This window comes from Alosa sapidissima, chromosome 21, assembly GCF_018492685.1.
Source record: "Alosa sapidissima isolate fAloSap1 chromosome 21, fAloSap1.pri, whole genome shotgun sequence".
Lineage (NCBI taxonomy): Eukaryota > Metazoa > Chordata > Actinopteri > Clupeiformes > Clupeidae > Alosa > Alosa sapidissima.
In genome coordinates, this window is record NC_055977.1 from 17,119,042 (window position 1) to 17,144,569 (window position 25,528).

Consider the following 25,528-nt stretch of genomic DNA (forward strand, 5'->3'; position numbering starts at 1 on the left):
AGAGAGCTTTTTTAATGACTTTGTCATACAAAGCTCAGTATTGTTGCCAGAGAAGAAAAAGACAACAATCTCTGTCATTGAGGAGGCGCGCTTGAACTTTTAATTAGATCTACACGCGTCCACAAACAGTTGTTCAGATGTGGTGTTTGCCTAATTATGGCACAGTACTGGCTATTACTTGCCAGTTTGATGGTTGGTACGGTCACTGCCAAGTCAGACTGGACAGTGATCGCCAACCTAATAGGACCGTTGATGTGGACACAAGCAAGGACCCTGGCGTGATCAAAAGCAGCTATGTCCTAAGTAATTTGATTAAAGTGACCTTGTTCGCTAATAATGTTAGCCTCTGAGTTTCTCGCTAATCAACAGCTCTAGACCCATTGACATGGATCTAAGTGGGCCTTTTTGAGGCGCTTTCTGCTCTCTTTGTAGTGAATGGAGCCAGCCGCAAGCGTGTGTGAAATAGCAGCTCTCTTTGTCACCGGGGAAGAACTGGAGTTTGCATTCTTTCGAGTGGCATCACAGAGAGTTGCTCCTTCACAGCTTCTATTTTTGAGATAGCAGAGATGGGCACTTGGTGATAAAAGCAGATTTTAACACTACACATCACACACACATGGGTCTGTGAGGAGAAACAATGCTTTCCTTTTTCTAGAATGATCCACCAGGGTGACAGACTGATGCTTAAAAAAAGTACATGTAAGAACACTCTTGCCCTGTGTGTGGAGTAGGCCCATTTGGAGCAGAAGGTGTGTGTGTGTGTGTGTGTGTCTGTAGTGGGGGGTTAATCTAGAGGTTCGATAGTGACCTACTTTGGCTGCAGTACACGTTTGGGGGAAAGAAAAAAACGCAAGTCTCGCTTTTGACGCAAGTCTCAAAACCCTCCACAAAAGATGTCGATAATGACCTGGGCCCACTCCCCCATTCCGCTCATCCTCTGGCTGCCTTCAGAGAAAAGAAAAGAGGGGATTTAATGAAGGGGTGGGGGGGTTGGTGCCACTCACCTTGGGAAAAGGAAAAATGGCGTGCCATTGCAGGGGGAATTTCACACGTCCAAATCTGCACTCTGCACACTGAATGAAACCCCTAAGTTTGGAGAAGAAGGGAGATGCAGAAAGCCGAATTAAAAGGGATGGATGGGCAGAGAGAGGGAGAGAGAGAGAGAGAGAGAGAGATAGGGGGGCATTCTTAAAGGAAGGAGAGAAAAAGGGGATGGAGGCAATTAAGGATATAGGGCTGAGAAGGAGAGCAAGAGTGAGAATGATGTGCAGGGAGAAAGCCCTGAGTCTAAATTTGAGGGCATGAGATATGCATCTCAGAGCAATAAAGAGAAGGGGAGAGAGCGAGAGCAAGAAAGAGACAGAGAATCTCTCAAAGATCCCAGTGCGATTAAGAGAGAGAGACAGAAACAGAGAATGAGGATGTTTGATGCCAAAACATTCCCTGTTAGAGGTAGATACCACCCCCACCCCAACACACTCACACCTCATCCACACTATTTGACCTCCATGCGAAAACCCCTACTAACACCACCCTACCCCCACAACTCTCCCACCCCCCACACACTCACTACCTTATCATCCAATGTACAGTACACAAAACCCATCCCCCCACCCATCCACATGCCCCCACACACACACACACTGGGTAGGTTTTGCAGTCTGTCCATTTGTCATTAATTAGATTTAGCCTCTGTCAACCGAAAACCCCGAGCTTATCTTTCTCTCGGCAGGACACACAGGGACGGCCCTTCTTAATGCACCTCTCTGTATGCTAAGACACTGAGTAAATTGCTCTGGCTCCATTGCTCCAAAATGGCAGCCCCCCCCCCCCCCCCCCCTTGTCACACCACCCTGCCCCTGTTGACCATCCTGATATCATTTTTTAAGGAACTGAAGGGTATTCATTCAGTCAGACTAATGCTCTGTTTGTGTGTGTGTGTCTCTGTGTGTGTGTTTTGTGTTTATCTGTCATTCTGTTTTTTTACCCCCCACAAAGAGCTGGTCTGAGCTGTAACACATCCTATTGTGAAGTTAAGTTACATTATGGAGCTAATGAATTAAATGATGTCTGTATGCGTGCGTGCGTGCGTGCGTGCGTGCGTGTGTGCGCGCGTGTGTGTGTGTGTGGAGGGTAGGGTAGGGGAGAGGCGTGTGTGTGTTGAAGGCGCATGGTTCAGTAGGACAGAGTAGACCCACTGGCAGTACAGCTGCAGCATTAGTGGGTTAGTGTGCCATCATCCCATTCATCAGTATGCCTGCTATTCTCTCTCTCTCTCTCTCTCTCATTTGGGCTCTTGCTCTGCACTCAAATCTGCCCAGCCGCGCTGCAGTGCCCAGTCACAAAGTGAGAGTGCTCCAGAAGAGGGCTGTTGGTGTCAGTTGCTCAAGGGCTAGGAGTCACTCTCAACAGAGAAACATTGACATGGTTATACACTGAGTCGAGGGGGAAGATCAACTACAGACTGAGAGTGTGCAGTTTTTAATTGTGTGTGTGTGTGTGTGTGTGTGTGTGTGTGTGTGTGTGTTTGTCCCATTTCATGTTAGTCATACTGGTGTAAATGTGACCCAGACAGTGCATAGTGTCTTTTCCTCCTCAGCCCCCCTCCCAACACACACACACTCACACAAACAGACAGAATACAAAGACCCCTAGCTCATATAGCTTCAAGACATACAGAAATACACTACAAGCATTTCCCTGCAAAATCTCATCACAAGCACACACTTATGTACAGACACAGACACACACACACACACACACACACACACACACACACACACACACATATGCACTGTAATAAGGGAAGAGCGGATGGTCAGAGTGAAATAGTCATGAGTAAGCATTAATCCCTTCTGACATATAAGCGTGCCACTGACCTTATTACTATGACAACAGATGTAAACAGTGTGTGTGTGCGCGCGTGTGTCTGTGTAGGGGGGGAGGGTGCAATTATAATAATACTCACAGGGTGACACATAAACATTCACACTCACACACACACACACACACTGTAGCAAGTAGGGTTTTTTTCTTTTTTCTTGATATAAATGTATCCAGGTTGGCATGTCATGGACTGAGGCTGTAGCTCCATCTGTGTTCTCTGCACCACTGACCTGCATCCAGCTTCCTCTCACTCCTGTGTGCTCTAAACCTTTACCACACACAGAATAACACTGCCTCTAAAAAAAAAAACCTGTGCCCATTGCTCTCAAATGCAGTGCAAACTCACAAATATGTTTTGCCAGGTGACTGTATTAGCCATGGTGTTATTACATGGCTTGTTGTATAATCCATTGTCTGTGTTTTAAGAGGTTAAACTAATTGGAATGCTGTTGCATAATGGAAACGCTGACTGCCACGAACGGCTCCTGGTGATTATAACAATAGCGAGGGATTATAATCCCCCCCCAAAAAACGCAGTGCTAATCTCTAGATCTGAATCCCCAGCAGACACCCGTCAACCAGCCAATCTGTGTCCCCTCCGAGCTTTTTTCTCTCTCTCTCTCTCTCTCTCTCTCTCTCTCTCTCTCTCTCTCTCTCTCTGGGTGAGATGGGTTATAGGTGATGCAGAAGCACATGATCCCAGTGTAAAACCGTGCCTCTTTTAGTCATGGACGTGGTTCCCAAAAATGGATCTTGCTTCCTCATTGTCATGGGTGACTGTGTGTGTGTGTGTGTGTGTGTGTGTGTGTGTGTGTGTGTGTGTGTGTGTGCCCGCGCGTGCACACTCTCAAGCGTGGAGGACGGCTGCTCAGCCCACGCTGCACAGCAAAAATAGACGCTTCTCCTTTCATCCTTTCATGGATGGCAGCGCATTCAGCACTTCTTCTCTCATTTTCCCTTTCTCCTTTTCTCTTTCTCTATCTTTCTCTTTCCTGAAACCATTGAGTTGTCAAGAGGCACGGGAGGAGGAATAGGTGTGTGTGTGTGTGTGTGTGAGAGAGAGAGAGAGAGAGAGAGACAGAAAGTGAGAGAAATAGATAGAGATAGACCGAAGTACAACAGAGTAAAAGCCTGAAAAGACGAAAAAAATAAATAGATAGATGGGGAAAAAAGAAAGAGAAAGAGGCCTAAAGGAAAAACGGGGTGCTGGTCAGATCAGACTGCCAAATCCATTCACTCCGCTGTCCATCAAAATGGCTCAGACAAGCGCCAGCCACTCTGAACGTTATCTGCCTACCTCACCTGTGGTCACATTGTTTTCAACGTATCAATCTGCTGCCCGGAGCTGCCTACAGACCCCCCACCTTTTTCATCCAATCTCTCTTTCTGTCAGTCTTTCCGATGGGGTTGCTGCTCTAACATGGCCGCCATCTATGTAGTGGGCCACCGTACTGGTATACAGTGACCATGGGAGTCGAAAGAGATAGAGAAAGAGAGAGAGCAAGAGGAGAATGAGAAAAGAGGTGAAAGGAGAGAGGTGTGTGCGAGAAACACACAGAGACACATCTGTTCTCAATACCCGCCACCGCCGCTGCTCAGAGCAGTTGGCCTAATTTAATTCACAAAATCTCGTCGCCACGCGGTAAACAAACCATTTTTCTCATTTAGAGATTGCTGGGGAGACAAAGACATGCACACATGGAGGAGCGTTTGGCGAGATGGCCGCATGAGGAGGGTCATTAGCACGGGTTTGTTAGCGGACGGTGGGATGACCGTGAGGTGGCGGACGGCTGAATGACGGTTGGACAGGGTCACCATCCCCCACCATCATAGTGTGTGTGCGTGTGTGTGTGTGAGTGCATCAGGTTCAGAACTAGCCAGTGCGAGTCCAAAGTTTGAACAGAAAAGAGATTTTGAAGTGCAAGCCCATAAAAAGTAACAAAAAAAACTTTCACTTTCATGTTGAAATGTCATTGAAATCAAATGCTATTGAACTACAACTACTACTACAGTTTTTGGGGTTTTTTGGATTCCCCTCTCTGTTTCTGGGACTTCCCCTGATTTTAACCAGATAAATCTGCTTGTGTTGGAAGAATCACACAAAACACTATCTCTCTCTCTCCCTCTCTCTCTCTCTCACACACACACACACATAAACAAACACATTCACACAGGCCAAGTAACACACATCTAACAAACAGTAGCTGAACAGAGAGTGCGAAAGTGAAACGCCTGAGCTAATGATTACCTTAAATGACCTCATACAGATATAATACCGGTCTGACAATCCAGAATATGGAAACCCCCTGCCTTCCCCCAGCTCTGCTCTTTCTGTTCAATCAGAAGCTGCCACCCTTTCATCACAGCGGTGTTTCAGGTACATTCCAGCTCCTCCACCACCCTGCCATGAAGGCCATGTGATCTTATCCAAAGACATAGCTTTATAGAGGTTGGTGAAGTGAAACTAACTGGAAGCAGAGGGCATCAGAGATAAACAGACAGTACTTCCCAGTCACCACTAGAATTTCAGGGACATCCCTGGCTGCCAGGTGGGCTTTTACAGGAAAAACGGAGAGCCACACAGGTGATGTCCTGCTTAATCGGCTCTGGACAAGAAAAGCACAATGTTTGAAGCCAAACTAAATATTAGTGTACATTTTGAATCAAATTACAGATGTCAGTGTAAACAGACACGGATTATGTGCATGATTGTCCTTGGTAAGGAGCAGCTGTGCAAAAATCACCTTGTGAGGGAGAAGCTGCCTATTCGAGTGTTCAGCCAGAATAGCTAAATATGTGCTTCAGCAGGGTATCATGGTGGTCTTGGGCCTACAGGTCCGTCTATATCACAGTGCTGGTGTTACTCAGCCATCCTCCCTCACAGGATCTTATGTTGATGTTTTCAGTGGCACGTCAAGGCCTACATGCAAAACGTGAGGACGATCAAAGAATAGAGAATGCCCCTTGACCTTGTGACCTCAACCTTTAGCCGCAGCCCAAGCTAAAACTCAAAGCTAAAGTCAAGATTATTTTTCTTGCTTGGCCACCCCAACTTGGACATCTGTCTTGTGGAAGACACCGCCATATGCTCCTTTTGTCTCAGACACATGTCTCAGGATCTTAGCACTTTTTATTGATCGATGACCACCAGAGATTAGAGGAAGGGGGAGCTCATGTTGCTGACCCCATCCGCTGAAGACAAAAGACTGATGCAAAAAAAACCTTGGGACAGAAAATTGAAGCTTTAAGGCTTTAAGAAGATAAGTGACACAAAAAAGTCTCAGTTCTTTCTGTGTGCTAAGAGATCGTACTAAGTCAATAGGAGGAGCCAGTAAGAGCTTAATACAAACAATTGAAATTTCTTGGAAAGCTATGAATTCATTGATGTATGCAATCTCTCTCTCTCTCTTTCTCTCTCTATCCCTCTGTTACTCACTCACTCACTCATCTCCCTCCCCCCCCCTCCATGCACCCCGACTTGTGATGCTCATCAGTTGGCTTTCTGAAAGGAGAACAATAGGGCCTTTTGAGGATAGAAATCTCAGTCAGTGTTCAGGCATGAAATCCGGGCAAGCTAACAAAAAGCGCCATTGACTCCGCGAAGGGTTGAAAAAAAGGGAGTGATAAGATGCCCCACGTCGAGCGTCGCTGAAATCAGTCCACAGCCTCAAGGCCAGAGATCGAGAGAGACAGAGGGAGGGAGGGATAGAGAAAAGTGAAAGAGTAGAAAACATAAGCCTGACCATTTTCATATACTTACTGTTTTCAAAACTACCCAGAGAACTGTATCAATGTCGCTATCTCTCTCTCACATCGTGCTTGATACATCGTAACATTGTCAAAAAAACAGATTGCACGCTGTGCAAAAAAAGAAACAGATCTCATGGTCCATAATGAGTTTATGAAAAGGTTTCAGTTCTTATCAGGTCTTTATGGGAATGTGCTCTCTTGAGAATTCCATTTACTCAGCAATATGCTGTGCATATTTGACCTGAATTCCATTGGCCTAGATTGATTATTTCCATTAATGTATATGGGAATGGGGATTTCGAACTTGTAAATAAAGGACAGGAAGTTCATGATTAAGTCGCAATAATAAACTAACGGACGACCACTGGTCACTTAAAGGGTTTACGTTCATGAACTGTCTCTATGGTGTCTTGACCTAAGGTTACTGGGCTGACCCCTTAATTCACTTCTGAAAGACGTTTGTTGATCGGCTTCAGAGGGTCCACATGGCAGATGTGAGCATATTTGTTTATGCACACATATGGCAGTCATGCCACCTGGCATATGACGTCTCTGCTGGAGAATCAAAGGTCAGGTATTCGGTCTTTGAGGCCTGAGGGTGGAGGGGGGTTGGGTGGGGGTTGACACCTCCTTCTGACAGTTTCACCCATTTCCTCCTCCCCGACCACTACCACAGCATTCTTCCTGCTGGGTCCCAACCAGTCTGGAGGTAAAATGCTGTTTGATAGCCGGCCTATTTACAGTCCCATCAGCGGGCCATTAGCACAACTCATTAGCATTTCCAGCTCACAAAAAAAAAATCACTCGACGTGGGGGGTGGGGTGGTTAAAACTTAAAAGAGACACAACATGGATTGTTGGCCAAGGCCGTCCAAACATGTATGAAATGACCACACCTCCAGTGTGTGGCACGTCCTGGACGTCTAACAGCTCCACAGCTAGCTGCCCTCTACAAAGAAGATATTTCACACACACACACACACACACACACACACTGGCTTTTAGAAAAGAGAGCGAAATGATGAAACCAATCAAAACCAAACGACAAAGCAGAAAAAATTGATGCCCCACAACAGAACCTTGTCCCATCCACCAGTCCCCAAAGGGAGAAAAAGAAGAAGCACCTTGTGTTCAATAGAGGTTATTCATGGCATTCTCCTTCTGATGCTAAAAGGAGCAGTTAAAGCCTCATAACTCTTACACACACTCTCCAAGAGGTTGGAGTTGTTCTGAAATAGAACCCTGACACAAATGAGGTGAACATTTCTATGTGAGTGCTTGCGTGCTTGGCATTCCTCTGCTAACAGTGGATACTTTATGTCATTCTACAAGGCCACAGTAGGGTGGGATGATTTATGAGTGGTGTAGAAAAACCAGCACTATTTCCATTTAAAGCAGCTGTAACACCATTTGACGCAGTTCAAGACCCCCCAATGTACGGGCGTGTTGTAATGATTTAAATTATTTTTGGTATAGGAAATAATGTGTTGTGAGGCTATTTTAATCTGAAAAGGCAAAATGGTAAAATATGTGGCAACTCTCTTAAATGAAAAGGTCAAGAGAGCTAAAAGTAAAAATAAAACCCAGAATCAACAGGTTTGGAGGCATACAACTTCCAACATCAACTTTAGCAGCATACTTTTAATGTATATATATATATATATATATATATATATAGAGAGAGAGAGAGAGAGAGAGAGAGAGAGAGAGAGAGAGAGAGAGAGAGATACTTTGATTACAGTCCTTGATGAAACTCTGTACACTGTAGTCTTGGACCTGGTAGTTACATTACGAGGATGGAGTAGATCGCCTATATTAAATGGCTGATAAGTGATTAGGCTAGCATATCTCTAGGATCAGTTGAGGTTACTCCATGTATTGTAGACTACATTGACCATCTATAGCTGTCTTTCGTTCTATTGCTGCTTAGCAGTTTCCAAAAACACGACGAATTCGACTTCCATTCATAACATCTAGCAGTTAAATTATACCTCATAATTTGTAATTTAACAACGCCGGTATGGAGAGTGATCGGCATTCCAAACGATGATGTTAAAAATGGCATAGGCCTTTTTGCCATTAGAGGGTGGGAACTGGAGGGGGGGTGAGGGGTCTAAAATTGGGCGGAGAAACTAGTTCGTTTTCTCAGATTGGTTAAACTTGTAGGGACACGCCCATAGGTGGTGCATTTGGTTATCTTGAAGCGCTGTTCAACTGGTACTGGTAGTAGTAGGTTCCTTCTCACGATAGGAGCGGTCTGGGGATAACGAGGTCTGGAGAAGTCTGAATTTTTTTTTCCATTCTTAAGGAATAAAGAGAAATTCCTTTAAGCGTTGGATGAACAACACCCTCCTTGGGCTGGATTTATTTTTCAACTCTCCGATTTAGATTCTTTTCATTTCCTTTACATAAAAATAACAAATTCATCACTATGGGATCCCAGGCATCAAAGGGAGGAGTGGCTGTTGAGGGGAAAGCCGCCGCGGCTGACCCGGCTGCCGTCAAGACAAACGGACAGGTAGGCACTGGCTCCTCGGTTATCACCACGCTGTTATGGCGACACACCCACATCGACACAGACCCCGCTCCGCTCTCAGTATCTGCTTTGTTGTAATTGTAAATAGGAAAACTAAGCACGAACCCTGGTTATTTTACTGCATAAGGCTGTAAAAGGCTATATTGTTACTTACAGATAACAGTCAATCCGGCTTGCGCGCTTCTGTGATTTGGAGAGGTTGGAGACTCGAGGGATGCGCGTGTCCAAAAGTAGAGAGCTGTCCATCAAAACCCAGTTGATAGTGTGGAATATGTAGAAATGTGAAAATGTCGCGGACATAGGCCTATATGATTAACAGTTTTTGGTTGACTGGCTGGTTAAATGGACTCGATTGGCAGCGAAGTGCAAGACGGTGCATTGATGGAGAATGCCTAAATTAGACCGTTTCTATTGCTTTATTTTTTTCTATTTTAGAACTGTTCAGGCAATTTTGATTGGGGTTGACTATAGTTCCAAAATTTGTATCGATGAAATAATTAGAATTGTTCATGTTTTTCATGTGACAGTACGGCTCTAGAGCGAGCGACATCGTTGGCAGACGCATGAGCTGGCGAGTCTAGACGGGGGACTAGTATGCATGTCTACATGCAGTGGTTGGATATATCAAAGATATATTCAATTAAAAAGTTGTCAAATCTCAAAATATTTAAGTTGCATTTAGTTGTTAAATGTGTTTGACGGTGTGTTAACTCGTTGTAAACGACTTTATTGTCGACGACAACGTTTGGGAATCATAATGGAATTCGTAACGATGCACAGATCGATTCCAGCCTTTTGTCTCAAGACTGCTGTCTCGACCGCTTGCACACAAGCAGCATGTCTGCGTTGTTAGGTCGCCCCCCAACGATTACACGAGGTACTGCAAGGCGTCACCTAAAATCCATTCATTATGCACGATGCATCAACGATATGTTTGTCGACGACCTCGGTGGCATAAAATCATTTGAGTTCGGCTTATTTTGCCCAGAGGCTGCACATTGCTTATATTTAATAATTTATGTCGGTGAAAAGCACCATTCTGAGTAATAAACGCTATATTCAATTCCCCAATTCTCTTTGTGTCTCTCCAGGAGAATGGTCATGTCAAGACCAATGGTGATGTTTCTGCCAAAGCTGAGGGCGATGCTGCCGCCACCACCAACGGCTCAGCCGAAGCCGCCAAAGAAGAGGGTGCCAGCGATGCCATCGAACCCGCTCCGGCTGCCGAGGGTGAGGCCGCCAAGCCTGAGGGCGAGGCCACCAAAGAGACCCCCAAGAAGAAGAAGAAGAAGTTCTCCCTGAAGAACTCCTTCAAGTTCAAGGGCATCTCCCTGAAGAAGAACAAGAAGGAGAAGGAGGTGAAGGAGGAGGCGGTCGCCACAGTGGAGGAGAAGGCCGAAGAGACCGCCCCAGCTGCGGACGCCGCCGCGGACGCTGCCCCTGCCGCCGAGGAGAAGAAGGAGGAGGCCGCCAAAGCCGAGGAAGCTGCCCCTGCGGCCGAAGCTCCCAAGGCGGAGGAGACCCCTGCCAAGGCTGAGGAGGCCCCAGCCCCCCAGAAGGAAGAGGCTGCTGCTGCTGCCGCCGCCCCTGCTGAGCCCACAAAACCAACAGAGGAGACCAGCTCAACACCCGCACCATCCGAACAGAAAGAGTGATTGTACTTCACAAGGACCGCGAACTGTTTTTCAAAAAAAAAAAATACAAATATATATATATATATATTTATATATATGTGTATATGTATACATATGTATATATACATGGATATATGTATATGTATATATACACATGTATGTGAAAAAAGACTCCTTGTGCCACTTTCTTTAAGAATAATAACAACAGACAAAACTAGACTCACTAGTTCACTTCCCTGATTATGGCTCAATGATCTGGAACTCAGCTGCATCCACACAGATGGGACTCAGTGTCAGAAGGGGGTTGAACACGTGTGTAAGAGTTGGAGTCGAAGGCTGTGCATCTCCCAAACACCCGCAGATGCTAAATATGTTTGTTCAACAGGAAGGCGAGAGGTGCCCAACACCTCATTAAGTGACTGTTTAGAGAAAAAAAAAATGGAGATTGAGAAAAAGATGACAAAAGACTTGCCAACTTTCTACATTCCTATATTTTAACCCAAATTTAAGTATTTTGTGGTGTATAGAGAACCATTTTAAATATTCAGAAGGCTTTGTCTTGTTTGTTTAAAAAAATCGCAATTTAATTTTCATCTTGGCTAAACAGAAAAAAAGAAACACATTTGAGCTTGCTATGTTCACATTTGAAGTTTTAAAAGAAGCAGAGTTGTTATGTGTTAAATGTGAGCCTTGATCTGCTTTTTTGTCTCTGTAAATACATTTGACCGATTTTGTTCTTTATTTTGCTAATGTTTAAAGATGTTACTGGTTTTATTGTAAAGTTGATAATGGTAAATAAATGTTGGTTACCTACTTACATTGGTTTCCTGTACTTCTATGGGTGAGGGAATGGATCTTTACATAAATGAACACAGATCATTTCATAATGACAGCCAAATCATTTAGGCCAAGTCATGTATTAAACAACAACAACACATTTTGCTCACACAAATATACATAGGTTTATTTCACTCACTTTCACAACATAGCATGATCCAAATAAGATTAAAATCTAATCATAGAAACATGACAACCTAGACAGAGCATAAATATAGTCATCATCATGACATTACTCATAAACATGATGCACACCTACGTTGTAGGTATAAAAAGTATAAACAAAAAAATGACACACTATCCTACAAATATGGCATCTGTGCGGTCATGCTATTATAGTTGTTTGTTTTTCTGTGGCCTACAATGAGGTGTCCACAAGTGTGTGGTGGTGTCAGCTACCATCAGCATCACATCCTGAATAACTGTGGTCTGGAAGCAACATCCGCATATATCACATCATCATGAGTGTTATTTTGATGTTTTCTTCATATTCTACACGTGGATGTGCATTTTCTTAGTAATGACTCACATACTTTGTAACACCTGTAATTTTTAAAAATGTGATCATCATGCTAGACTATTCATTGACATTTTCTGCTGTTATGTCCAATGAAATTGGTCACTTGCAATTACATAACCTTAGCAAAGGCAACTGCATACATGCATCTGTCTCATAATGGGTTAAACTGACTGAGCATGAAATATTTTTGACCTTCAGCATGCAACAATACAGTTAAAAGATTGTTGCAAAAATTATCGTCAATTCCTTTTTGAAACTCTTTAAATGGCTGAGGAGTGCTATTAGCCTATATGTAATAAAATTGTACTAAGCTGTTTATAAGCATACGCTTAGTAATAAGCAGGATGAACCACATAAAAAACTTAAACACTTTGCCACAGAATGATTAAAAATGGGTATTGGGCGCCATCATGTGGTAGATTTAATTTGTTGCATGAGGCAGACACAATAGACCACATTAGAGGCCAAATTTCTTTAGGAGTCAATTTTTCTGAATAGTTCAGCATGCAGTTATTTAATTACGGGTGTTATAGTTCAAAGGGAGAGGAAGCAGTGTCCGTTAATATCTTTGCTGATATGGAATACTCTGCTGCTTGGTGTATTTGTTTGGCCACCAGCAGTAAGATGCCGGAAGATTGGTTGTATTTTGTGTCAAACTCATGATGAATCTAATGAACTCATCAAATGATGATGTTTTGCACAGAGGTTTTCTGAAAGATAATTAAAACCATTCACATATGACAGTATTGTTATATGCGTTCCCTCTCTGGAATCCCTTTCGATGACTTCCAAATGTAAAAACAGACACAGACACGCACACAGACACGCAGACACACACACGTGCGCACACGCACGTACGCACACACACACACACACACACACACACACACACACACACACACACACACACACACACGAACACGAACACCAGAAGAGAGAGAGAGATCTAACTAAGGAGGAGCTGTTAGTTTCTACAATTCTGAACACACAGAAAGTCCTTACTACATGTATATGTTATCAGCATAACGAATTAAACAGATTGAGGAAGAAAGTGCCACACCATCTTGTAGAGTGAGGCAACTTTGTTACTTTTTAGTGACACTGCCTTTAAATGGTGCGACTGAAAAAAAAAAGCTTTCATGCTTCACACCACACTCTGTAGGCATTTCGGGCCATTCCTCCAGGCAGAGCTGGTGCAACTGAACTGGGTTTTTGGGGCCTCCTGCTTGAAGCCACTTTTTTTAGTTCAGACAACAAATTTGCCATTAAGGGTCAAGGACACAACTTTGTGATGACCACTCTAAAACTTTAGGTTTGTTTCTTTGTTGTTTCTTGTTGTCCATTAACCATGTTTTTACCACTTGGGCCTAAAATATATTGCAGACATTTTTGATAACTTCTGTAGAGTGGCAGCTATTGTAATCATCATGACTTTTATACCTGGCAGGCATCTGGTACAGTGAACAGTACTGAGAAGCTAAACCAAGGCTGGTTAGGTCACAATCTGGTCTTTATGTTTAAATAGTATAGGCTACGGGATAACAGAGAAACAAAGAAATTGCTAAATTGGCATAAAAGCTATTCAACACAATCTATTGTCCAATCTATGGTAGCACTTTAGTGTAGGGGACACATTTTAGCCATTAATACATCACTAATATGTGTATGTATTAGTGCTCAACAAGGTCTGTATTAAGCATCATTGCACAATCATTAGGTCTTTATTGAACACTATCTTATTCTTAATCAATAGGTCATTTATTCTTGGTAAATTCTTAATATGCAACTAGTTAACAGTTATTTAAGGTTACTGGCAAATAAGATCAAAATAGAGAGTTAATAGACTCTTAGTCTTACACTGTCTTTTTATGTGGACTTATAGTGACAACTTGTTAAGACAATGTATTCGAAGGCTATACAGTTTCTATTTTCATCAATACTATCAATATGAAAAAGCCCAGAAGAAGCAGTGCAAGCAAGCTCTTCTGTGACTCAGGGCTAAGCACTTTACAGGCTCTCTTGAGGAACATAATGTTTAAGTTCATGTCCCGACTTGATGAGTCTCAAAACTGTATTATAATGATGCTCAAAAGCCCCAAGGTGCAGCTCGGTCAGATATCAATCATATTTGTGGAAACATTGGTATGGGTGCCTGTTAAGACTCTCATGAATCAGAGTATGTTTGAATGTGTTCATGTATCTATTTCTTTTTTTATGTTGTATGTCTTGCTGCTGGGTCTAGAGCCTGTAATAAGTCTATAATATCCAGATCAAACCCAACAAGTGACTTATTAAGGAGTTACCAGAATGAGTCACCTATTACGTAAGAATAAGACATTCCTAACCTAATAAGTGTATAATGATGCTGTATAATGGAGACATCATCAAGAACATGTGACAGACTCACACACAAACACCAAACACAAAACTCCTGCAACACACATGCACCTTCATACATAATCCAACTCTCATACACACACAGTTTGATGGAACATCAGCACGAAGTCATCAATACAAATAGAGGGCGCAGGTGATAGACTGAATAGTATGCAAACATCCACAAACTATATATATATTTTGTTTTCAAACTAGTGCAAAGAATGGCAGAAATTGTTCTAAATACACATTTAAGCCACATATTTCCTAAACTGTATTTTGCTACATACTGTGTATGTTTCAATTACATCTTTACAGGGCCTTTTCTCTGTCTTTTTCTCTTATTAGGAGCCACTGCAGTTGTACATACACACACCAATGTCCCAGTTTCATTCTTATTCTGAAGGTTTTGGCAGAGGGGTATGTTCATATATAATTTATAACCTGTTTCATGGTGATATCCATTTCATGTTTACCCTATTTGCCTGTAGTGTCACCTTAAAGAAATCAGGTTTCAGCAAGAGAATGAAACAGCTGCTCATTTAGGGAGGTTATCGTGTATTATTTTACTTCGGTTGGTCTAACAAATGAAATGGCACCACTGGTTTGCCACCTTGAGTTACCAACATCTGGTCTGGCTCATGGACTAAGAGTGAAATGGCATTCTATTATTTTATTAGATATTTATATATTTTTGTAGTGATTTTGTATTCTTTGTAGTGTGGTTTATATATTTCTTATTCTCATCATTGATTGATTTAGTGTCTTATGCAGAAAAGCACATTGAATGACCATTATCTACGATAATTTGCTATAGGCTATTAATGTGAACTTGAATGACCTTCCTCTTTGGGTATAGGCCTAGGCTATGGCTTTTTAATGATACAGCACTCTCTTCAGTGGACACTGACAGTAACAGCTAGGCTACCTTCAACAACTACCAGTACCTTGATTGTTCAGTTCACATAAACAATAAAGAAATTCATCTCTGGGTCTCACCTATACTTCCTCAATGATGTGGTGGTGTTTAGCCTATATTTGTAAGATGAGGTAGGCCTACCTTAATGGAAATGTTTGCAAACTGCTCCCAAGGAGAAATACAAAACTTTCCACAAGCCTCTAAGACTGTGGAAACAGTGCATGTTAACTTTTGAACCCCAGGGATTTAATGGAGGCTAAACACAAGTAAACGCAGTTTGTACTTCTGAAATTTCAAAAATAGAGTTTATCCACCTCTCAAAAGAGTTTATTCAACTTTTAACATTCAAAAATCACATTATAGGCTATTATCCACATTCACTATAGGCTTTACTCATCAACACTCTAGGAACCATTTAATACCACTAGTATTGTTACAGTATAAACATTGGACAACCTTCACCATCATCAAACATGTTCTGAATGCCTTTTAAAAAAATCCAATACTGCGCAGTCCACCTTACCATGATCACAGAATTCATAGTTTACACACCTCTTATTTTAGCACTACACCACTGCCTGGATGTCTGATATTTGAAATGAAAAAGCTTAGGCTAAATAAATCAGACAAAAATCAAGTCTGACAAAAGTGGGAACTAGGCAGTTTGTGCTGGGCAAATCTGAGTTTTAAAAAAGAGATTAATGTATTGTAACGTAAGGCCTAAAAGTAATGTAGGCAAAGTGTTTAATGTGTTGGTGTAGGCCTATGCAATTTAGGCTACTTTAACTATGTTGAGGACTTCTGCAGCAAGGTGTCTGAACACGCACAGAGAGCTTGTCAAGTAGCGTCAAGACATTCCTAACATCAAATGTTGTCTTTCATTATATATTTCTTATAACATAACGCCATCTTCGGTTTTTTTTTTTTTTTTTTTTTTTTTTTAATCGTTTTGTGATTTGGTTACTGAAGTCTGAGACATCTCTGTGAAGAAAACACTTCAGTACCGCGAAGTGGTTGGTCCAAATTGCAGACGGAACGCCCCAGATGTGAAAGATGTAATGCGATTGGTAGAAATGCACTAAATGCAAGTTCCGACTGAAGTTAGTCATTGCGTAGAAAGCCCGGCAGGCTCAGGCAGTAATTGGAGGTAAAATGGCGCTGACTTCTCAAGGAACAAAGAAGAAAGTTTGCTATTATTATGATGGTAAGGAATAGGATAACGCCTCATCTGAATATACACAGAGAAGCAGTAGGGAAACGTGAAGTTAGATATTTAGAGTGAGACATCATTAATCGCTCTCTTTTATGAACTGATTGTAGCAAGTAAACGAGTTCAACCGGCTAGCCGCTTGGCTATGTAATTGCTATAGGCTAGCTCACTCTTGTTAGCTAATTGTCTTCGCTGCAGGGAGGCGTGCAGCATCCCGTTAGCGTGAAGAGTTGTCTTGATATTCTGTTAAGGACTTAACGGTTATACTTACCATAAAACTATAGTTAATTTACATGTGGTCTGCTCTCAGTTCCGGACTTGTGTGACTGTCTAGCTGGTTTTGTATGCTTCCAGGGATTCCACAACTCGTTAGCCAGCAAGCTAGCTGTGTGGCTGGTCCGCTAGTTAGCCTGCCAACATCATTTGACTAGCATCCTCCAGCTTTATTCTTCGTGCTAAGAAGTCCTAAATATTTGGGTCGTTGACAGACGTTAGGCAGCTGTTAATGTTTCTCGGTCAGACCACAAACTTAGTGTGCTGTTGTCCTTTAGTGGTAATTTACCACGTTTACATCAAAGGTTCATTAGCAGCTTATTTGGCCTAGCAAGCTAGCCTGTTTCCTCTTTCTGATAATGCGTCCTCCTAACTTTGATGTGCATCAGCTTGCATGTAATTTACCGACCGGCCTTTTAAACCTATTTAATCCCACCTATGCAGCGGTAGAGTTACGTGCTGGATTGCATGTAGCCTGTTGCACACTTTCGAGTGATGCACACAAAGAACGGATGCGAACACTCCTATGAATGTGTTCATTATGCATTAGCATTACATTTTTGCCACTTGATTGTAAACACTTGACGTTACAGAAATGCGACTAACTATTCGGATTTTTTTTGTTACTGAGAAAATCTAGGGCAACAGATTGAAAAATAACTCGCCCAGTAAAGTCACATTTAAATGACTAGCAATAAGAGATTGTCGTTGGACTTGAATTGGCCATTTCATTGTTATCCCTTTATCTAAATACGTAAAAATATGCACACCTGCTGAAGGAAATTAACACTTAAGTTTTAGCCTGTGGGCGATGAGTGAACAGTCAATTGTAACAAGCAAGATGCAGTTTCTAGCAGACACTTGAAATCACAGCAACAGCCTGTATCAGTCACAAGGGTATATTGCCTGTTTCTTTATAGCCCTCGACCATGGTGCTGACATTCCTGTGGTGCACAGTACATTGACACATCTGCAAGTCTTCCCTTTTAGCCTGTGCTTTGCAAAAAAAAGGACATTCAATATTTAAAAAGGACCTCTACATCATTCATCATTTGGAGCACAATGAGTCCATCTCTCTCTTTCTTTCTTTTTTTTTGTTACCATCCAGGTGATGTTGGGAACTACTACTATGGCCAGGGCCATCCCATGAAGCCCCACAGAATTCGCATGACCCACAATCTCCTGCTCAACTATGGGCTCTACAGGAAGATGGAAATCTATGTAAGCCATATGCATCTCTCTCCCCCCCCCCCCCCCTCCCTATAATGTTGTATGTGTATCAGAAAAAGTGCCTAAGAATCTGATTGCAAATGTGAGGTTTGTATTGATACGCTTATATTGTGAGACTGATGTCTTTTGTGTCCTGCACCCCCACCCCACCCATATAGAGACCTCACAAGGCCAATGGCGAGGAAATGACCAAGTATCACAGTGATGACTACATCAAATTCCTACGCTCCATCCGGCCTGACAACATGTCTGAGTATAGTAAACAGATGCAAAGATGTAAGTAGACTACTATTTACATTCATATGGCAGACACTGTTATTCATTGTTACTTGAAGTATATCACAGATAAAAACATTGTTTTTAATTCATAAGAGAACCCTCTGCTGTGATGATGAGAATAATGAAGGGTTTAGGGCTTGTTTACACGTATGTAGATGTTTGTGATAAACGCATATTTTTTATATGCGCTTGGGCCTTTCGTTTACATGTAAACAGAGTTTTAGCTCCCTCAAATGGATATTTTTTTCATGTTTTTTTTTTTTTCCAAATGATGACGTGATTGATTCTATGTGTGTGCAGCTCTTGCCTGAAATACCACCAGTGTCAATGGTAATCTGTATGGGTGTGCATCTCTCCCTTATATGACGATTCTATACGTATCTAGATGGATAAGCTATGATACGATTCAGAGTCAAGTTTTAATACAGAACGATTCGGTACGATGTAATTGGGCCCCAAAATGCAAAACAGTTCTTCACATTTGTTTATTTTCAATTTTTATTTTCCATTATATAGTATTTAATTATATTAATAATTATCAAATGGGTAGGCAATAAAGTCTTTTTTGTTACTTTAAAGGTTGTATCAGCGATTTCAGGCCCAAAAAAGGCCCAAACATAAATTATCACATTCATCTAATCTTTCCTAACGACCCGCTAGCTGTCTGCTCCATAAGCAGGCCGTCAAAAAAACGTGTCTCCGTAGGCAGCCTAGGCTCCGAGATCTGTACACAAAAACAATTGCTACCAACAAGGGTTGGCAACCCACTCAAAGGCAACATAAAGTGTTTCAACCAATAACCGACGAGATGTGCATTTAGGAGAGTTTTAATTGCACGGGAGGGGGAGGGAGTAGCTAGCTAGCTCTCTGTTTTGTTTGAACATCAACAGAAGTGACGTATCCCCGCTATCGCTGATACAACCTTTAAGGCATGAGCAAAATTACAATTGCATGTCATTGGGTTTATAATTTCTCCAAAAGACACAAAGACTTGACTGGATTGAAAGACTGAACAAACATTTTGATATTAACAACTTTGCCAAATGTCTCTAAACGAAATCACTACGCCAATTAATAGAGATCTATACATTCATGTCATGTTCTCAGTTCATGTACGCTTAGCTGCTAAGCCAGTCACAATAGTTTAAAACCTCAGTGGTGTAAGCTGTTGCTTTGGCTTAATTTCGAGTGCCAGGGGAGAAAGGGTGTCTGGATCACCTTTCATAAACAAGGAGGCTACTTACACATGTTGTCAAAAGCGAGTTTGTCACATCAACAATGACAGGTAGGCAATATTACCCTCCCTCCCCAGTCATCTTTCAGATGTGCACTGGACCGATGAGAAGAGGAGGCTTAACAAAGTTACCACAAAGACAAGGGGTGTTTTTTGCAGCCTAAGAAGCTAGGTTAGAGGCTAGTGCTTATGACTGAATATATGACTTCTTTCAAGATACTGCAACACACACGTTAATGTCACACACGTTATTAGTCCATGCTGCATTTCACTAAACTCGACAACTAGTTTGTTGCCACTGTAGAAGTGACGCTACTCACCCTCGTTGGAGAACGCTAGACGCTCTGTTTGTGTGTGTTAGCGAATCAGGGTCGGTCTTATGATTTTCAAAGTAACATCATTTGTAACGGTAGGTTTTCCGCTGCAGCTTTAAACCGATTTGTTATTTTAAAAATCGGGCCAGACCGGTTCACAGTACATTTAAACCGATTCAGGGGTTTGCCTTCCAAAAGAAACGCATAACATCCGTTTTAGGAAAAAAAAGCTCTTAGTCTGTAATCCTGAATCCAGTCTTTACCACATTATCACACGCCTGCAATAGTACCATTACCATAAACCTTAAATGCTTTAACTTCCTGATGAATAGACTGATAAACCTCAGGATATGAATTGAACCAAACTATTGGTAGGGTTTAGTGGGTAGTAAATTGATGGAGGGTTGCACGTTGGCCTGCTGTTCATCTTATTGTTGGACTACTGTTAATCTTCTGTTTTTTTTTCTGCTTCACAGTTAATGTGGGAGAGGATTGTCCCGTGTTTGACGGTTTATTTGAGTTCTGTCAGCTCTCAACAGGTGGCTCTGTTGGTAAGTGTCTGTGTGTGTGTTTGAGTTTTGATGTGTGCGTCTGATGTGCACACAAGGCTTTGAAGACTTTTCTCATAATGGAGATATTAAAACTATTAAAAATATGAAAATATTGGGTATAACAACCACATACTGCTGGAATGGAGAGTACTTCACCCTGCAAAACCACCCTAGAAAGTGTCTATACTCTTATGGTTTAACCTTTGTTTTCAACACCTTATGGATCAGCAGTCTGTTGTAGATGGGGACCTAAGAAGAAGGGCTGATCAGAACCGCTCAGCAAGAATGCAGAAATTTAGACCTGTCCATGTTTTTACTAATCACCAGTATTGTTTGTGTGTGTGTGTGTGTGTGTGATTTATAGCTGGAGCAGTGAAGCTGAACAAACAGCAGACAGACATTGCCATCAACTGGGCAGGAGGCCTTCACCATGCCAAGAAGTCTGAGGCGTCTGGGTTCTGTTATGTCAACGACATCGTTTTAGCCATCCTGGAGCTGCTGAAGTGAGTGCTCTTTGAGCTGTTATGCCTATAGTGATACATAGCTGATTGCTAGTGCCCTTGTCCCTCAGCTTTACACGGTGACCAAAAATTGTGTTTTATGTCTAGTGTGTCTTTTTAGCGTTGTGGCAAATGTTCTTTCAGTAGACAATATGTTTGAGGCAGAAGCACAGTCAGTGTATGACAACTTGTCCCTTAATAGAAGATATAATATCTATCTCTTAGAGTAGAATACAACAGAATCAGCAATCGGATATAATTGATTTGAAGTGGACTTGAGATGAGATTTCACTGAAGTTGCATGCTTTGTATCATGTCATGTCTGACCTTTATGTTTAGCTTTGGATAAGAGCATCTGCCAAGTACCTTAATGTCCTGATCAAATCATTTCACTGGTGTTTTTAAAAGCGGTTGATCTAGTTTTAACTGTCTGCTGCCTCCCTGCTTCAGGTACCATCAGAGAGTGCTGTACATAGACATTGACATTCACCATGGTGACGGTGTGGAGGAGGCGTTCTACACCACAGACCGTGTCATGACCGTGTCCTTCCACAAGTACGGGGAGTACTTCCCTGGCACAGGAGATCTCAGAGTGAGTGCCCGTCCCTGAGATCTTGCGCAACTTCATGAAATGGCCTTCAAACACATTTGCTGTTTTAGTAATTCGACATCAAACCTGTCAGCTTGCATTGCTGGCTGGTTGCATTTTATGAAGTAAAACGCTTGAATTATGACTTACTGGTGCATGGTGAGATTTGTTTTGTATGGGATGTAAAACATCGCTGGTTTTCAAAGTCCAGTTTATTATAGATAGATAGATAGATAGATACTTTATTGATCCCCAAGGGGAAATTCAAGGGTCTCAGTAGCATATAGACATCACACACAACATGCACTTACTTTAGTAGCCATTTAAATTCAGATATGTTGGAATGGATAACTGTGTAAAGGTGTGGACTGACTGAAGTTTCTTTTCTTTTTTTACAGGACATTGGAGCAGGAAAAGGCAAATACTATGCTGTGAACTACCCCCTCAGGGATGGTATCGATGATGAATCTTATGAGGCCATCTTTAAGCCTGTTAGTATCTCTTGAGTCTTCATTTTACTTTGGTAATTTTTTTTTTTTTTTTTTTAGCGAGGCAGCTCTAGCCCAAATGTGTAATGCCTAACGGTGTGTGTTTCTGGGCAGATCATGGCCAAAGTGATGGAGATGTACCAGCCCAGTGCTGTGGTGCTTCAGTGTGGAGCCGACTCGCTGTCTGGAGACAGGCTGGGTTGCTTCAACCTCACCATCAAAGGTACAAGAGCAAGCCTCTTTTAAGACTGGAGAACACCTGTCTGCGTTTGTTTTAGCAATTACCTGTCTGTGTAATGTGTGTCTAGATGCAAGCTGTTGGTCTAGATTATGGTGTTGAAGGGAGGGGGGGGGGAAGAAATCAATGGTTGGAAAATGCTTCTTGAATCCCTGTAGTGGAGAGGTTTCTTATGACCATCTGGCCACGTGCTGAGACATCGCTCTGTTGAGGTCTTAATAAAGAATTGTTAGCTCAATATATGTACAATTTTGGAGTATTTATTTAACTTGCATATATAGTATCTTATAGTCGGCTTGGCCCTGTGTTAATGTTGTGGCATTTCCTGTAGGCCATGCCAAGTGTGTAGAGTACATGAAGAGCTTTAACCTGCCCCTGCTGATGCTGGGAGGCGGAGGCTACACCATCAGGAACGTGGCCCGCTGCTGGACCTATGAGACGGCCGTGGCCCTGGACAGCACCATCCCCAACGGTAGGCCTCGACACAAACAAGCAGTAGAAGACTTCATGAGTAGTAATGAGAAGAAAAAAAATGAAGACCTTTCAACTGAGTTTCACATTTACCTTTTTGCTAAATTCAATTTTCAAAAGTGTCATTTGAAATTCATAAACCAACTATGTGACATTTGTTGTGTTTGAGTGGTGGTGGTGATGAAATCTCTTATTTTGATGTCCAGAGCTCCCGTACAATGACTATTTTGAGTACTTCGGCCCAGACTTCAAACTTCACATCAGTCCATCCAACATGACCAACCAGAACACAAATGACTACCTGGAGAAGATCAAGTATGTGTTGTTTATCTTTTGGAACAGAAATATAGTTTTGTACCATAGAAGTGTGTTTTTAAATAGTTTATCTTGAAAATATATCTACATGTACTTTAAATGCACCAGTGGTATGGCAAGCTTGATTTAGAAACCTGTACATCTATACAAACAAGGATAAGCACAGTTTTACATAGACATACATGTGTGCTTGTTTAAAGAGCCATATTTGATTGACTTGGTGTGTGTGTGTGTACGTGCAGGCAGCGTCTATTTGAGAACCTGCGCATGCTGCCCCATGCCCCTGGTGTGCAGATGCAGGCCATCCCAGAGGATGCTGTACAGGAGGACAGCGGCGACGAGGAAGAGGACCCTGACAAGCGCATCTCCAGTATGTCATGTCCCAGGAACCCAGAGTTCTCTTGTAGCCCGTACACTTATGGCCTCTGTTCTGTCCTGTCCTTGTGCTCTGCCCTGGCATGCTTTTTCTCAACTTTCACTTTTCAAAGTGTCTCTTAAGTCTTTATAGCTGGATATAGCATCCTTTCAGAGACCCTCAGCCGTACTGTTTTTTTCCATGCGTCCCTTGAAGTCCAAGTGTGTAACTGTTATTCAGGCTCTGGATGTAGCAGGTGAGGTAGATGATAATGGCGTGTCTTTTACCTTGCAGTCCGTGCTCACGACAAGAGGATAGCCTGTGAAGAGGAGTTCTCCGACTCTGAGGACGAGGGCCAGGGCGGAGGACGCAGGAATGCTGCCAACTTCAAGAAGGCCAAACGGGTCAAGACGGAGGAGGAGAAGGACGGAGAGGAAAAGAAAGGTGAGCCACAACTCACTTGGTCAACCCTCACAAATCAACGTTCTAGTACACTGCCGTTATAATTGTCTATGGTCTTCTGTTTGTGCCTAGGAATCACTTTACAACCCCCATTGTGTTTTTTTTTTTTTTTAAGTGTTTTAAAAGAGTCCTATGTTTTGCCTCTAGCTGAAGTGAAAGAAGAGGAGAAAGCACCTGAAGAGAAAATGGACACAAAGGGGTGAGTACACACCTGGACGCTAGTCCGGCTGGTCCCAGTGTCCTGCTTTTTATGTGGAGGAGGAGGAGGATGATGGTTGTTGTTGCTGCTAAAGATTCTCTTATTTTATGGGTGCAAAAGATACTGATGACTCCTTGTATTACTAGGCCAAAAGAAGAACTGAAGACAACCTGAGAAATTGAAGCCCAGAAGTCCTTGTGGATGCATGACCTTGTCAGATGCCCCACCTCACACACACACAAATGCACTTACACACACAACTGTACACATCGACACACACACACGCATACACACAGAATAGAGGTTAGATTGCGGAAGCAAAAGACTGTAAATTATTTTCTAAGACTCATTTTACTATTTGTATTCTTAAGAAGCGGTATAAAGTTTTTTGCATTGCCAGTGTGAATTGAAATGCAAGATGTATGGGTTTTTTTTTCTTCCTATTATTTTCACCTCTGTTTTAATGTTTATTTTTCAGTTTGCATCCGATCAGTCCTTTTTTGTTTTTGTTCTTCTGCTTAAAACAGTACCTCAACCAAACCGGACCTGAACTAGTCACAATTCAGCCAATGCGCACCAGCTCTCAAACTCTCCCTGGCTCTTTCACAGGCTTTCATCTCTTAAGTTATTTCACATCATGGACATTCAAATTTGTACATTTCCCCTTTTTCCCCCCCTTTCTTTTTGGTAACTGTCTCCTTTTCTTCCTCTGGATGCCTATTCCTGCTGCCGCATTCTTTTACCTTGTTTTTAAGAAAAAGATTAAAAAATGTGACAATTTGTTTTTATTACCATGTCTGCTTTGATGGCTGTGAACGTAGCTGTGTGTCTTTTGGATGGAGGGAGGACTGGGGACATAAGGGGTGGGGGGGCACAGGGAGAAGAGGGCTTTACCCGCAGATGTTACGTTACTGCTATATGGGGAGCAGCTATTAGCAGGTTCGATGGACCTGCGGTCCGGTTTGGGTTTCCAAAAAGTTCAGATGTTGTGAAATGTCTATAACAATGAATTTGGTAAATAAAACAAAGAAAATCAAATTATGTCTCTTGATCAATAATGTAAATATTATTCAATAGTGATCCAAGGTTCTTTTTCATATTAAGTGTTCCATTACTCAAGGACATACCTTCTGAAATTCTGAAGAGGGGGGAGGGGGGAAGGGGGTAAAAAGTGCAGTAGAAGAGGGGTTTAGTAGATTAAGTGGCAAGGGCTGCATAAGTAAGGTGAGGGAGGATTGGAATTGGGGGGGGGGGGGGGGGGGGGCACCAACAAGGAGCACCCAAGAGCAAGCTATGTGCAATATAGATATGCTATGTATTATATAGATGAGTTTAGATGTGTATTAGACAAAACCAAGTTTCA

The 25,528-nt window shown here is 42.3% G+C and overlaps 2 protein-coding genes across 2 annotated transcripts; both read left to right on the forward strand.

Moving 5' to 3' along the window:
- The first annotated feature begins 8,856 nt into the window (after positions 1-8,856).
- On the forward strand, positions 8,857-11,622 carry marcksl1b (MARCKS-like 1b). The gene is made up of 2 exons (XM_042076769.1): positions 8,857-9,153; positions 10,263-11,622. Exons 1-2 carry the CDS (start codon positions 9,067-9,069, stop codon positions 10,824-10,826), a joined length of 651 nt encoding a protein of 216 aa, XP_041932703.1. The 5' UTR covers positions 8,857-9,066; the 3' UTR covers positions 10,827-11,622.
- A 4,912-nt stretch (positions 11,623-16,534) lies between these two features.
- On the forward strand, positions 16,535-25,203 carry hdac1 (histone deacetylase 1). Its single transcript, XM_042076768.1, has 14 exons — positions 16,535-16,661; positions 18,049-18,161; positions 18,329-18,446; positions 20,474-20,548; positions 20,913-21,051; positions 21,499-21,640; positions 22,036-22,128; positions 22,240-22,348; positions 22,695-22,835; positions 23,041-23,149; positions 23,392-23,519; positions 23,799-23,948; positions 24,114-24,165; positions 24,312-25,203. The coding sequence occupies exons 1-14, from the start codon at positions 16,610-16,612 to the stop codon at positions 24,337-24,339; spliced, it is 1,449 nt and encodes a 482-aa protein (XP_041932702.1). The 5' UTR covers positions 16,535-16,609; the 3' UTR covers positions 24,340-25,203.
- Positions 25,204-25,528: the final 325 nt, after the last annotated feature.